General features: G+C 41.5%; 1 protein-coding gene across 1 annotated transcript in view; it reads right to left on the bottom strand.

The window, feature by feature from the left end:
• Positions 1-1,034: 1,034 nt before the first annotated feature.
• Positions 1,035-16,247, bottom strand: part of LOC132400424 (uncharacterized) — a 36,740-nt gene continuing 21,527 nt past the window's right edge. The window contains exon 4 of the mRNA XM_059981362.1: positions 1,035-1,174. Coding sequence (XP_059837345.1) covers positions 1,035-1,174 — 140 coding nt within the window. The remainder of the gene's footprint in view (positions 1,175-16,247) is intronic.

Here is a 16,247-nt window from a genome sequence, read left to right as displayed (position 1 = left end):
CCAAAGACCTGAGGAACTGTAAGTTCGTGTTTGTATGAAGGGGCGGACACCGGGCACCACTACAGCGGCCGTATGAGGGGCTGTTCAAGGTGATCAACAACATCGGGTCCACGTACGTTCTGGACACTGGGGGGAAAGAGGAGGTTTTCACGGTGGACCGACTCAAACCAACCCATGTGGACTTGGCGCAGCCGGTCGAGGTTCAGGCACCATGGCACAGAGGCAGACCTCCCAAACAGAGGCTGATCCAGACTGTGGACATTGGGGGGTGTATCGCTGGTTCGGGGGGGGGGTGGTTATGTGGCAACCCACTTTCTGCGCAGGCGAACCGGCTCACAAATCGCCAGCATGCAGGGGGAGACTTTGGTGATGCACCTCTGATGCCATTTCTGCCCGGAGAGGGCGGGCGCTAGGGATTAAATGCCAGCACCACGAAGTTTGAATAAACTAATCTCGAAACAATTTACCAACTGCGTGTTGTCTCTAGCTCTGTATGTAGTACATCGCTACAACATTATAATTTACCTGCACTTCACTTCCTCTGTGGCTTTTACACTTTATTCCACATTGTTATTGTTTTCCTTTGTTCTACCTCAACACAATGTGGTAATGATTTGATTGTGTGGGCAGTATGCAAAATACGCTCTTCACCGTTTCTTGCTACATGTGACAATAATAAACCAATACCTTATTAATTTTAAGCTCAAAACACCACTTGCTGAATTTGCCATAAATTCCAATCTGCTTTCAAGGCAATTATATGGAAATAAATTCAAGTGAACATCTTATAACCTAACTGGCTTTAAAACAATTTCTCTAGATTTAATAGATTTGACTCATTGCTTTTATATCCACTTTTTATACAACTACATGCAGTAAAAAGAGTGAAAGAGGAAGAGCAAGAGGACCTCCTGTTGTATATTGAAGATGATACCAGTGATATGATAGAGCAGGAAAGAAGGGCAAGGGAGTCAGCTGGTGCTCAAACCATTTTGGATCAGTTAATTATTTTCTGTAATCTTTTATTTATTCAATCAACTCAAATCTTCCATGATTCCTCTGAAGATTAAGTATTTAGGGCCTGCTCCTCCAGGCTTTTCGCTCTGCACATGAGTACAGTACTTCCAATCTGTCCGATCCATGACTTCTTCACACTCCAGGTACACATCTCGCCCTGAAAGAACAGTGTTAAGATGATCATGAATGCTTAGATAATAATTAATATAAATTGTGTTACCTAACAGTATCACACAGTGACTTCCTTGAATATATTTTGTACTTTCCCAGTTATCCTTTCTGGTGTTTCCAGGTGGCTTCGGCCTAGCCAATGGAAGGAAGCTTTGACTAAAGGTGTTTGTGATTGCTGAGCTTTGGCAGCTCAATCCAGGGATCAGGGCAGTGTTGAACTGGCTTTTTTATGCCATAGCTTGAATTGGTTGTTAAGGATATTGCCTGTTTTGTATCTGATAATTTTCTATATTTTATATATATTATCATTGATATATGTAGGCATTCATTGTATATATTTTTTTGTCCTCACTTGATCAGTGTGGAGAATGTTTGGGATTGGTGGCTGTAAGGAAATGGCCCAATCAGGAATCGAACTCAGGTTGCCAGCTAGAAAGTTCAGCACTCTGCCACTGCATCAGTGAGGATAGAGAGTGACCCCAATTGCAGAACCACGGGGCAGGCAGGAGTTGATTTGTAGATTCAAAAGCAAGTTTTACTTTCTTTTAGCCAAGATGGGGAAAAAAAAACAGGCACAGGCAACTAGTCCAACCCAAAAATGCAGTAATCCACACACAAGTTCAATAATCCAAGATCTTGAGGCACAAATAAGATCCATAAATGGCAGGCAGTAAGCAGACATAAAAAAACACAGAAAGGACTCACAAATACCAGAGGCTCTCAGTGACCAAGCAAGGTAAAGGACAGGAAGCAGGGTTTAAATACACAGGCATGAATTAGGATCATGAGCAGTCAATGATCAATAACAAGAGAGTCTGATCAGTTCTGAAAACTCCAGGGAACTATGTCTGCCCCTGCTGGCCAACCCCAGAATAGACCGGAGTCCCAGCAGGAGGCCTTGAGGATCAATTTATAGATTAGAGCAACAAGATCAATAATATAGGATGATCACTTATTCCTCACTAAACTACCTCAGATTCAACTTGAGAAACCGCCCTATTTTACAATGTGACATAACCATTTCCCAAATAAGCAACCCTGTGTTCAACATTATTTCCACTATGAGCCAGGTACACTAAATCTTCCTCAAGTAACATTGGTGCATGGGCCATTGCATTTCATGTTGTCTTAGAGTTAATACAGTGTAGAAACAGGCCTTTTGGCCCATCAAGTGTATGCTGACAACTATACATATCTGTAATAATCCTACTTGCCTGTATTAATTTCATATATTTCTTTGCCTTGCATGCTCAAGTACCTGTTCAGATAACTCCAAAAATGTTGTTCATGCCTCAGCCTCCAATACCCCCTCTGGCAACTCACTTCAGTTACTAACCACACTGTGTGAAAAGAAATTACCATTCAGTGCTCCTCTCATCTTAAACCTCTGCCCTCCTGTTCCAGACACCACTGCCATAGGTGGCAGGGTGAATAAATGTCTCTACCAAGGAGTAGTAAGGCACTCCCTCCCTCCGCTAGCCTGCGGGTCACCCTTGGGCAAGCTGCAGCACCTACTTAGCCATTCCCCACCGATTAGGGTCATGTGAAGCCATGGGAGCAGGTGGTGGATGGTCGTATGAGCAGCTGGTGCATAGCACATGGCCTGGTTATGCAACCACTGACGCCAGGCAGACCATCTCTGAAGAGTATTGATTGTGGCTGGGGTTACCCATCTTGTAAAGACATTTCCCAGAAAAGGGTATGGCAAACTACTTCTGTAGAGAAAATTGCCAAGAACAATTATTGTCACGGAAAGACCATGATGGCCTATGTCATATGACACGGCACGTAATGGTGATGGCCATGGGAAACATCTACTGTCTCTCATAATTTTATTTGTCTCTAACATGTCACCTCTCAGCCTCCCTCACTCCAGGGAAAAAAGAGCTAATTTATCCAATCTCTCCTGATAACTCAACCTTTCCAGTGCAATGCATTTGCATAATACTTTCTTGATAAATTCATCTCCTTTGGTTTGGTAGCACACAATGTCAGTTTTGCATGCAAAGCTTTAATTCTTAAATTTAGGGATAATGTACTTTCCACATTTATACCTGAAATAGTTTAACCTGTGAAAACTTCCAATTAAACCCAGTTGTATAATTTATTGGATTTCTTTTTCACTGTATCTGCAGTGTTCCGTATTTAATCTTCATCATGCTGTTAGGTTCCATTAAAGTTCTCACTGGTTTGTTTGGTTTTATCTCAGACACTAGAATGCTGATGCTATAAAGCTACCCCAAAAAGACAGATTGTCACCATCAGTAATAATTTACCTGCACTACATTTGTTCCATAGCTGTTACACTTCACTCTGCATTGTTATTGTTTTACCTTGTTCTATCTCAATGCACTGTGCAATGATTTTGATCTGTCTGAACAGTGTGCAAAGCAAGCTTCTCACTCTATTTTCATAAACGTGACCATAATAAACCAAACCCAATCCAAAAATCCTGCTGCTTTCAACAATTTATGCACACATGCACTCTTACCCTTCAATTCCAGAAGACTGTTTAGAATTATGCCATTCATTCTAGTCCTGTTGAAATGTTAGCATTCATTTCAACAGGAGTAGAATATCAAAGCAAGAATGTAACATTGAGACTTTATAAAGCACTGATGAAGCCTCACTTGGAGTATTGTGAGCAGTTTTGGGCCCCTTATCTTAGAAAGGGTGTGCTGAAACTGGAGAGGGTTCAAAGGAGGTTCATAGAAATGATTTCAGGATAGATTGGCTTATCATATGAAGAGCGTTTGATGGCTCTGGGCCTGTATTCACCAGAATTCAGAAGAATGAGAGATGACCTCATTGAAACCAATTGAATGATGAAAGGCCCTGATAGAGTGGCTGTGGAGAGGATGTCCCCTGTGGTGAGAGAGTCTAAGACCAGAGGATACAGCCTCAGAGTAGAGGGGTGTCCTTTTATACTGGAGATGTGAAGGAATTTCTTTAGCCAGAGAGTGGTAAATATATAGAATTCTTTGTCACAGGTGCCTGTGGAGGCCAAGTCTGTATGTATATTTAATGTAGAGGTCAATAGATTCTTGATTGGTCAGGACATGAAGGAATACAGGGAGCAAGAAAGAGATTGGGGCTGAGAGGAAAATTGGATCAGCCATGATGAAATGGCGGAGAAGACGCATTGGGCCAAAAGGCTTGATTCTGTTTCTGTATCCTATGGTCTTAAAATGAAGGATGCAATTGTCAGAATCATTGCATGGAGGTCGTCGTTTATCTATACTAGGTGTCTCAGCTGATTTTATTCATTTACAGTCAATGAAAAGAATGTGACAGCATACACTGAATTAATTCTTCCATTGATAACTATTAGGAACTAATGCACATTTTTAGTACAGTAGAGTGCAGTAGTAGTATTGGTAGTGTTCTAATTTGTTCTGCATTTTATTTAAATACATAATTTGTTGCTCAGTTCAACAGTAGTTTGTCTTTTTTATACCTTTATACTGAATAATAAATTATCTATTTCCATGAAACTTCAATAGGGACAGCCACTTAATTGGGTCAAAATGTGCTGGTCTGATTGTGTCCCAATTAACCAGAATCCACTGTACATCATCCTGTTTGAGCACACTTGCCTCTTGTCTGCAAGATATGATAGTTTACCTACCTCCTCCTGCAGTCCATTCCATTACATGTTCCACAGTATTGTACGTTTTCTAGTAAAACTTAGTAAGTTTACAGGAGAGCTGGAGTGGGGTGTGGGGGGAGGTGTTCTGTGTGGCTTAAAGAGAGCTTGGAAATGAGCACCCCACTGAATCAGGAGATGGGAACAGGAGCTTTCCCAGTGACTCGGAAGTGAGAGGGAGCAGCAGTCCCAATAATTCAAAAGCAAGCAGAAGAAGTTGGATTGGAAGGGACCACTGGAATTAGGCTCTATTTAGTTCAATGTGAGCTGGGCAAACATCGCCAGTGAGCTGGATGCTGAACGACCAGGATTTCTGCATATAAGGAAGCACTTAATGGGAGTCCAAATGTATTTTGAACAGCAATGTAAAGCCATTAAATGTTTGACCTGTTTTCTTCCAACAGAAAAAAAATTATGTTAGGACACTTTCTCATTGAGGTATCTATTGTTTTCTATCTTATTCTCACTATTAACAAGACAATTTACTAAAACAGTTGGCAGCAATCCTTCCACTCTTTGTATCAAACTGGCTTTGTTCCGATTAGACTCACAATACTTGCTATTTATGAATTAGGAATACATTGTTCCATGCAATGCTACACACAAAATTTATTTGTTTATGTATATTTTTTTGCACTGCTTAAATGGATGAGAAGTGAAATTAATACTCACAAGGACTTTGCACTTTTAACAAAATTATCATTTCATCACCAGAACAGTGACAGTTTTAAAGAGCAACACTTAGCACTGCACTCTCACAGTTCCAGGGAGACACGTTTGATTCTGATCTAGGAAGACTGTCTGTGTGGAGTTTACACACTCTATGGACTTCTGCCAGGTTCTCCAATTTCCTCCCCCCTTCTGAACTGAGATATTAATTGGTACAGTGGCAAAAGGATCAAAGGTGAGCTGTGGGCATTTCTGATAGAATAGGTTCCTGAGCAATAGGGAAATATTTTTAAAAATCACAGGAATGGGAGTGATGGATGATGGGATTGTCTTGTTGGAGGCCATCTTGGACTCATTCTCCCAAATCTTATCCTTTTGTGTTGTGTAAGTAATAAATAACGGTATAATATTCTTGAAAAAATATGAATAATCTGTACAAGTTTTCTCAGACTACAGTAATTTCCAATTCTTGTCTAAAGTTATTTTTGAAATTTGTCAGATTGAGTATACAACATAGATAATTGGGAGTAATCACTTCACTCTGGTTTATTCCAAGGCCTGAAATAATCGTGGTGAAAGACGAAGCTTCATAATTAAGGCTTGACTGATAGAAGCTCTTGAGGCTTAGGTCTTGACAGAAGTTATCAGTTAAAAATGTGCCTTGAGTGTTTTCAACAGATATCCTTGTTAGTATAAAATAGCTTGAGTGGAAATTGCAGTTTGGTGCAAATACCTATATTATCCTAGCAGTGCTTTACAGCCAACTGAAATTCTTCTGCTTTCTCTCTCTGCAGCCAGAAGTGTCCTCTTATATGTCATAGTGTCAAAGAGTGAACCAACGTGAAAACAGGATCTTCATCCATACTGACCATAGTGCCCACCAAGCGAGTCCAATTTACCTGTGCTAGCCCCATATCATTCTAAACGCGTCCTCCCTATGTACTTATCCTAATGTCCTAAGTCCGCCAGAAAGAGCAAGATCTCCTGGTGGCCACCCATTTTAATTCCAATTCCCATTCCCATTTCAACATGTCAATGTCACAATGAGGACACATTCAGGGTCAAGGAGCAACACCTTATATTCCATCTGGGTAGCTTCCAACTTGATAGCATGAACATTAATTTCTCAAACTTCCAGTAATGTCCCTCCCCCCTTTACCATTCCCACCCCCTTTTCCCTCTTTCACCTTATCTCCTTGCCTGCCCATCACCTCCTTCTGGTGCTCCTCCCCCTTTTCTTTCTTCCATGACCTTCTGTCCTCTCCTATCAGATTCCCCCTTCTCCAGCCCTGTATCTCTTTCACCAATCAACTTCCCAGCTCTTTACTTCAACCCTCCCCCACCCCCACCCCAGTTTCACCCATCACCTTGTGTTTCTTCCTCCCCTCCCACCATCTTCTAACTCTGATTTCTTGCCTTTTTTTCTTCAGTCCTGATCTCAGCCCGAAACGTTGACTGTACTCTTTTCCATAGATGCTGCCTGACCTGCTGAGTTCCTCCAGCATCTTGTGTGTGTGTTGCTTGGATTTCCAGCATCTGCAGATTTTCTCCTGTGTTTTTGCTTTAAATGCTGTTATTTTACCAACTTCAACCACTTTCTCTGGCAGCTCACTCCATACTTACACTACCCTCTGCATGTACGTGTTGCCCCTCCGATCTCATTTAAATTTTACACCTCTCAACTTCAACCTATGTCCTCTGACTTTTGTTCCCCTTCACTGAGAAAAATACAATGCGTACTCACCCAATCTCAAAGTTCATAGTATCTATTCCCTTCATGATTTTAAACACCTCTCTAAGGACACCCTTCAACATCGTCTGTTCCAGGCAATAAAACCCTGCCCTGTCAAATCTCTCCCTGTAGCTCAGGCCCTTGAGTACTGACAGCACCTCTGTAAATCTTCTCTGCACTCTTTCCAATTTAACTATATCAAAATAGGACATAATATTTCAAGTATGGTCTCACTAATATCTTGTACCACTGTAACATAGAGTCTTAAACCCTGTACTCAGTAACTTGACTGATAAAGGCCAGCAAGCTAAAATGCCTTCTGCATTCTCTTGTCTTTCTGTGATGCCACTTTCATGTCCTTCCTCGGTCCCACTGTTGCACACTACTTCCCAGGGGCTGACCATTCTTGTACAAGTGATGCCCTTGTATGACTTCCAAAATGCAACACATTGTACTCAGCTTAATTGAAAGCTATTTGGAAATCTACCTTCCGAGCTGATCGAAGTCCCTCGGTGGTTTTTGGAAACCTTCTTCACTATCTGTGGTACCACTTATTTTAGTATCATTCACAAACTTACCAACTGTGCTTTGTACATTCACATCCAAATTTTTAATATAAGTATTGAACATCTGAAGTCCTGGCAATGACCCCTTTTGCACGCCACTGTTCACAGGCCTCCAGTCCAAGAAAAATTCTCTGACCATCACTTATAATTTCTTATCATCATGCCAAATGTGAATCCATTTGGGTACTTGTCCCTGGATTACATGCAATCTCACCTTTCAGACAAGCCTGTCATGCAAGAGCTTGGCAAAGGCCTTGCAAAAGTCCATACCAACAACCACTGCTTTACCCTTATCTCGCCTCTTGGTTACCTCTACCAAAATCTCGAGAAATTTGTCAGACACAATTTACCATGCACAAAGCCATGCTGACTCTCCCTATGTAGACCTTGCCAATCCAAATGTTGATAGATCCTGCCCCTCAGAATTCCCTCCAGTAACTTGCCACCACCGATAGACTTACTGACCTATAGATCCTGATGTATCTTTGCTGTCTTTCTTAAATAATGACATAACCTTAGCATTCCTCCAGTCTTCTGGAACATAACTTGCAGCTAAAACTGAAGCAAACGTCTCGGCAAGGGCCTCTAGGTTTTCTTCCATGGCTTCCCATGGGCCTGAAGGTGCATTTGGTCAAGGCTCAGAAATTTATCCACTTTAATGTGCTTTAAGGCTGCCAGTCCTCCTCCCTGGGAATATGTATGTGATGAAAGACATCATCACTCATTTTTTACATTTCTTTAGCACCCATCATTTTCCCTATTATGAAAACTGAAGAGAAATATTCATTTAAAATCTCACCCATCTTCTGGCTCTACACATGTGCCTATGCTGATCTTTAAGAGGACCTTTTCTCTCCCAGGCCACTTTTTACTCTGAATATACCTATAGAATCTCTTGGGATTTTCCATAGCCCAGCCTACCAATTGCATGTTATACCCTCTTTTTGCCTGGTCGAGTTCCCCTCTTAAATACTCTGTGCTATTGTCAACTGCCTGAACCCAGAGTATATCTCTGTTATTTTTCCTGATCAGAACCACAATTTCTCTCATCAGTCAGAGTTTCCTAAACTTGTCAGCCTTTCACTTTACTCGTGGACCCATCATATCTATTTTTTATAACTACTGGACACCATGTCCAAAAAAGTGCGCCAGTGCCTAAAATTCCTCAGGAGGCTAAAGGAATTTCACTCGTCCCCCTGGACTCTTACCAATTTTTTTCTTACAGATGTACCATAGAAAGCATCCTTCCCAGGTGCATCGTGGCTTGATATGGCAACTGCTCTGCCATGACTGTAAGAAACTGCAGAGAGTCGTGGATACAGCTCAGCCACCCTTCCAGAGACATTGTCCACCCTTCTCACTAGCTCAGTATTGCAGTCAGCAGAACCAAGAAACTCACCCACCATTTGGATGACGGATACAAAAGCACATGCCACCAGCCTCAAGGACAAACTTCTATCCCACGGGTATTGAACAATCCCCTGGTATGATAAGATAAACTCTGGACCTCATGGTCAATTGTTACCTACCTGCACCACACTTTCTTGATAACTGTAATACTTTATTCTGCATTCTGTTATTGCACTGATGTGATGAAATGATCTGTAAGGATGGCATGCGAAACAAAGTTTTTTTCTGTACCTCACTACATACAACACTATTAAACCAATTTACCCATTTAGTTTTTTTTTTACAAACTCATAGAATTATGGTCACTGAACCCAAGGTGCTCCCTAACTGACTCTTCAAACACTTGTCCTTGCTAAGGAGTTCCCTGTTGCAGCCCCTCAACATCCCGGGCAGGACCCTCAATATATTTGTCACTAATTTCACAGACTTTTATCTGCATTTACCCTAGTGTTCTTTATCCCTTCCTTTTTGATGGTCTTGCTTCTCTTGTCCACATTCGAAATGAAACCAAAGATAAAACGACACACTGAACAATTAGCTTATGATTCCCTCTCAAAGTAAATTTATCTGCTTATCAGTATATTGAGTTCAAATGCTTGCATTACAGAAGCCACAGGATTGATTTTAGACTGGGAAATCGCATCCAGACCATGATATGCCATCAACGATAAATAAACCCATTGGTGGCCTGGTACCGTTCATTGTACTGAAAGGGTTAATAATGCAAACTTGTCTTTTTGAATGGTGCTGTTCAGGGAAAAGCCCTGTGCACATTGTTGACGAACATAGAATAAATCAAGTCTGCAGAACACTTGGAAGGCGTTAATGCATCACTGCACAATTGAATCTTCATTCAGTGGTGCTGCATTTAGAGCAGGCTGAAGATGAAGTGAAACCAAAATGGGAAGTGGCAAAGCAGATTTTGCTCCCTCAACAAAGTCACAAAGCAATATCAAACAGAAATGTTATATGAAAATGCCCATACTTTAAGATATTCAAGTTTTAGCTTAACTCCATCAGAAGTACTCTCTGTTTTGAGTCAGTTCCCATTGCGGAAATCAACTCATAATTTATCCTGACTGCTCCACACAGCATAATATTGATGTGTTGTATTATAAACAGCTACTGCATGAGAAGTACTATCACGCTGAAGCCATAAATCAACACCTGCACAGTTTCATATTGGTTGGAGTAACACTTTATGGCAACATTGATCGGGAGATCAGGGTTCAATTCCTACCACTGTCTGTAAGGAGCTTGTACATTCTTCCCTCTGCAACTGGATCCTCAACTTCCAAACCAGAAGACCACAATCTGTGCACATTGGAAATAACATCTCCACCTCTCTGACAATCAACACTTCCCACTGCCCTTCTATCTCTACCCCCATGACAGTGTGGCTCAAGTTTGCTCAAATGCCATTTATAAAGTTGCTAATGATAAAACCATTATTTCAGATGGTGACGAAAGGGCATGAAGGAGCAAGATATACCAGTTAGTTGAGTGGTGTCGCAGCAACAACATCAGCAAGACCAAAGAACTGTGGACTTATGGACTTCAGGAAGGGTAAGATGAAAGAACACCAACCAATCCTCATAGAGGGATCAGCAGTGGGGAGTGTCAGAAATTTCAAGATTGAAAGAATTAAATCTGTTTACCATAAGTAGACATAGAATGAGAGGTGACATGATAGAAGTGTTCAGTATCATTAAGGGTACAAGTAAGATGGATGCCAGCTTCTACTTCAAAATTAATCCATCATCAAGCACCATAGGTGGAGACCAGTTAAAGAAAGATTTCAGACTAATATCAGGAAGCTTTTCTTTACAGAGTGAGTTATGTACATATGGAACAAACTACCAGTTGTGTAGTTGAGAGGAGTACCTTAGAGAATTTCAAATCTAAACTCGATAGTTTTTTCAACACACTATGTGAATAGGAATTTGGCAAAGTTTCTTGAGCCAAATGGTCTGTTCTTATCAAAAACTTTCTAATGTTCTAATTTCAGGTTCCTGGGTGTCAATATCTCTGAGGATCTAAACTGGATGCAACATATTGATGCAGCTATAAAGAAGGCAAGACAGTGCTTATATTTAATTTGGAGTTAGAGGAGATTTGGTTTGTCAATTAAAAACACTTGAAAACTTCTACAAATTTGTCATGGAGAGCATTCTGACTGGCTGCATCACTGTCTGGTATGGAGGGGGGGGAGTGGGCCACTGCACAAGATTGAAATAAGTTGCTGAAACTTGTAAAATGAGTCAGCTCCATCATGGGTACTAGCCTTCATAGTATCCAAGAAAACTTCAAGGAGCGGTGCTTTAGGAAGGCAGCATCCATTATTAAGAACCCCCACCACCCACAACATGTCCTCTTCAGATTGCTACCATTGGGAAGGAGGTACAGAAGCCTGAAGGCACACACTCAGTGATTCAGGAACAGCTTCCTCCTATCTGACATCTGATTTGTAAATGGACATTGAACCCATGAACACTATCTCACTACTTTTGTATTCAGTTTTTTTTCTGCACTACTTATTTTAACTATTTAATAGACATATATATATATACATACTTAATGTAACTGAGTTTTTTCCTCTATATTTATTTATCATGTATTTCATTGTACTGTTGCTGTCAAATAAACGAATTTCATGACATGTGCCGGTGATAGTAAATCTGATTCTGACTGTGCGAGTTACCTCGAGGTGCTCTGTGTTCCTCCCACGTTGCAAAGACATACAAGTCAGGTTTATTAAGTTGTGGACATGCTAGGTTGATGCCAGAAGCATGATGACATTAGCTGCCCACCCTCAGCTCATCCTCGGACTGTGTTGGTCGTTGATGCATTTCATTCTACTTACTCTGAGTGCTTGATATATGTGTATATGTGACAACTAAAGCTGATCTTTAACTCTGTTTTGCTGAGTGTTAAGGATCCCATGGTAGTTCTGGAGAAGGAACTTCAAGCTCTCCCACCCCCAATCATCACCTGAAATAGCAGGTTCAGTTTTTGCTCTTACTTGCCGTCTGCTGCAAAGACCAGATTTAGAGAGAAGGATTCTCCTGATGTTAAAAAGGGTCTAGGAAGTGAAGTAATAATGGCAACAGCAGATTAAACAAAGCCTTAACAAGCTTGTGATCAGTTAGAGTCATAGAAAAGTATCGCAGGGAAGACAGCCCTTTGGTCATCCAGTCCATGCCAAAACCATTTAAACTGCCTACTCCCATCAGCCTGCACCGGGACCATAGCCTTCCATATTCCTATATTCCATATGGCTATCCAAACTTTGCTTAGTTGTTGAAATCAAGCTCACATGCACCACTTGTGCTGGCAGATCATTCCACACTCTCACAACCCTCTGAGTGAAGAAGTTTTCCTTCATGTTCCCCCTAAACTTTTCCCCTTTCACCCTTAACCCCTGACCTCTGGTTGTCATCCCACCCAACCTCAGTGGAAAAAGCCTGCTTGCATTTACCCTTGCTATACCCCTCATAATTTTGTATGCCTCTATCAAATCTCTCAATCTTCTACTTTCTAGTTGTGGTGAGAACTTGGGAGAACTTGGCAACTTGTGCTTCTGAGAAACTGATTGCATTAAATAAACATCTTAAGACAGGTATAGCAGTGCAGGTGCCATCATCGGCAAATGAAGGACATTTTTGGGATACATGGCAGCACTCTCCAGGCTAAGGAACCTTGGGTCACAACTGAAGAACACTGACTGGATGTGAGATTACAAGAGTCCAAGGCCAGAGGAAAATGGTGGTTTAGTCTGCATACAATAAATGCTCAATTTTCCAATCTTCTCAACTAAAAGGAAAGTACAAAACTTTTTTGGGTATATCACAGATGGCAGGAAGGATCATGCGTAATGGAAAACCAAGGGTTCAGCCAATGCAGTTGCTTAAAATTTGAGAATACACACACAAAAAATCATTGTAGATTGCCTGAAACCAGAATGGAATTGAAAGTCAGAAAAGTTTCCACTGACTGGTAAATGTGAATAAAAATGGAACAAAAAAAAACTTCAATTAAAATCCACGCAGAATGAATTAGAACCAGAAGCATTTGCTGCGAATTTGAGCCTACTGAGAACGTTATTATGGCAAACTCCTGGAACCTCTGGAGAAATAGGGTTGTTCATTAAATTTAAAATGTCAATCAGAAGGAACCTATGTAAATACCTCCTCATTACATCTCATTAAATCTTATGAAAGTAGATCTTGACAAGTGCATACTTGTGCAAAATCAGAATAAAGTCCCTATGATTCTAAGAACACAAAGCTTTCAAAACATTTCTTCCTGCAAGAGAGAGAACAAATCAAGCAGTATTGATAAAATAGAATGAAAGGAAATGCGGAAATCTAAAGCAAGAATTCCAAAACACCCAACAGTCCTGTCAGTATGTTTGAAGACAATTCAAGTTACATTTCAGATCTGTTCATCATCAGAAATCATAGATCATCAACCATCAACACCTTGCTGATTTAAGAGAGGGAAATGTATACTGTGAAAAATCTTTACCCATTGTTGTGTAGTTAACATACAGTGGCATGCAAAAGTATTGGCACCCTGGTCAAAATACCTGTTACTGTGAATAGCTAAGTGAGTAAAAGAAGACCTGATTTCCAGAAGGCATAAAGTTAAAGATGATACATCTCTTTAATATCTTAAAGCAAGATTACTTATTTATTTCCATCTTTTACAGTTTCAAAATAACAAGAAAGGAAAAGGGCCCAAAGCAAAAGTTTGGGCACCCTGCGTGGTCTGTACTTAGTAACACCCCCTTTGGCAAATATCACAGCTTGTAAACACTTTTTGTAGCCAGCTAAGAGTCTTTCAGTTCTTGTCTGGGGGATTTTCGCCCATTCTTCCTATCAAAAGGCTTCTAGTTCTGTGAGATTCTTGGGCTGCCTTGCATGCACTGCTCTTTTGAGGACTATCCACAGATTTTCGATGATTAGGTCGGGGGACTGTGAGGGCCATGACAAAACCTTCAGCTTGCACCTCTTGAGGTGGTCCATTGTGGATTTTGAGGTGTGTTTAGGATCATTATCCTGTTGTAGAAGCCATCCTCTTTTCACCTTCAGCTTTTTTACAAATTGTGTGATGTTTGCTTTCAGAGTTTGCTGGTATTTAATTGAATTCATTCTTCCCTCTACCAGTGAAATGTTCCCCGTGCCACTGGCTACACCACAAGCCCAAAGCATGATCGATCCAACCCTGTGCTTAACAGTTGGAGAGGTGTTCTTTTCATGAAATTCTACACCCTTTTTCTCCAAACATACCTTTGCTCATTGTGGCCAAAAAGTTCTATTTTAACTTCATCAGTCCACAGGACTTGTTTCCAAAATACATCAGGCTTGTTTAGATATTCTCTTGAACTTTTTGAATAGAACCCCTAATGAGTTATTAGCTGATGAGTCCCAGAGCAGCTTGGAGTAGGCCCAAAGCCTATAGTATCAGCCATCATATTTGTGGGCTCAATGTACAGCAGCTGGGGGCAGTCTTCATAGCCTGAGCCCCATGGAGAGAAGAGTGTACATCACAGGAGAGCAAGTGAATTCTTCTCTTGCTTCTGATCCTGACATCCTGCTTTTCCAGTATATCTAGGCATTTAAACTGCGCTGGGACACAGGCACTGCTACAACGAAAGGCTCTGGGCCTAGAACATACCGCCCAATGACTCGCTCGGGCCCAGATTTCGCTGCCCAGCCTGAAGCCGCTCTCAATGTTTCCAAATTGGCTTGGGCCCAGAGCCATCCAACCTTGCACCCGAGCCAGTTGTACAGGCTTCGAAACTCCTCTGCCTCAGCTTCTCCTCTCTGAATGGCTCACACCATCTGCACCAATTCTGCAACATCCCAGCACAGCTCATCCCTCGAACTGGCTCTGCCTTTGCATGCATCCTCATTGTTTAAGGAGACAATTAACTACAATTTACTGACATATTGGTAATCTCTCACTTTGGCAGACAGCGGTATCCATCTGCTTTAAGCAGGCTTCAATTATACTGGTACCTAACAAGAATCTGGTAACCTGCCTCAATGACTATCAACCACTTACATCCACTGTGAGAGATTGATGATGAACTCCTACCTGAGAGGTGACTTGGATCCACTCCATTCTGCGTACTGTCACAACAGGTCCACTGCAGAGGCCATTGCATAGGCTCTTCACTCAACCCTGGAACATCTGGACAGCAAAGATGCATATGTCAGGATGCTCTTCATTGACTACAGCTTGGCATTCAATGCTATCATACCCTCAAAACTCATCAATAAATTTCAAGACCTTGGACTCAACACTTCCATGTGCAATTGGATCCTTGATTTCCTCACGTACAGACCCCGGTCAGTTCGGATTGGCAACAACATCTCCACGATCTCCATCAGCACAGATGCACCATTAGGCTGTGTGCTTAGCCCTCTGCTCTACTCGCTTTACTCTTATGACTGTGAGTTAAGCACAGTTCCAGTGTCTTATTTACTGTAACTTTGCTGACAACACCGCTGTTGTTGGCTGAATTAAAGATGATGACGAATCAGCATACAGGAGGGAGACTGAAAACCTAGCTGAGTGGTGCCACAACAATAGCCTGTCAGTCAATGACAGCAAGACTAAGAAGATGATCGTTGACTTCAAGAGGAGGAAACCAGAGGTCCATGAGCCAGTCCTCATTGGGCAATTAGAGGTGGAGAGGGTCAGCAACTTTAAATACCTCATTATTATCATTTCAGCAGATCTGTCCTGGGCCTAGCATGCAAGTCCACTTTTGACTGGTTGCATCTCGGACTTGAATTGGAAACCTTACAGAAGGTAGTGGATATGGACCAGCCCATCACAGGCAAAACTGAACATCATTGAGCACATCTACATGGAAAGCTGTGGCAGGAAAGCAGTATCCATTATCAAGGATCCCCACCATCCAGACCATGCTCTCATCTTGCTGCCGCCATCAGGAAGAAGGTACAGGAGTCTCAGGACTCACACCATCAGGTTCAGGAAGTTATTACCCTTCAACCAGAGGGGA

Source organism: Hypanus sabinus, chromosome 10 (assembly GCF_030144855.1).
Source record: "Hypanus sabinus isolate sHypSab1 chromosome 10, sHypSab1.hap1, whole genome shotgun sequence".
NCBI lineage: Eukaryota > Metazoa > Chordata > Chondrichthyes > Myliobatiformes > Dasyatidae > Hypanus > Hypanus sabinus.
Note: the sequence above shows the minus strand (reverse complement) of the source record. Positions and strands in the feature narration are given on the sequence as shown.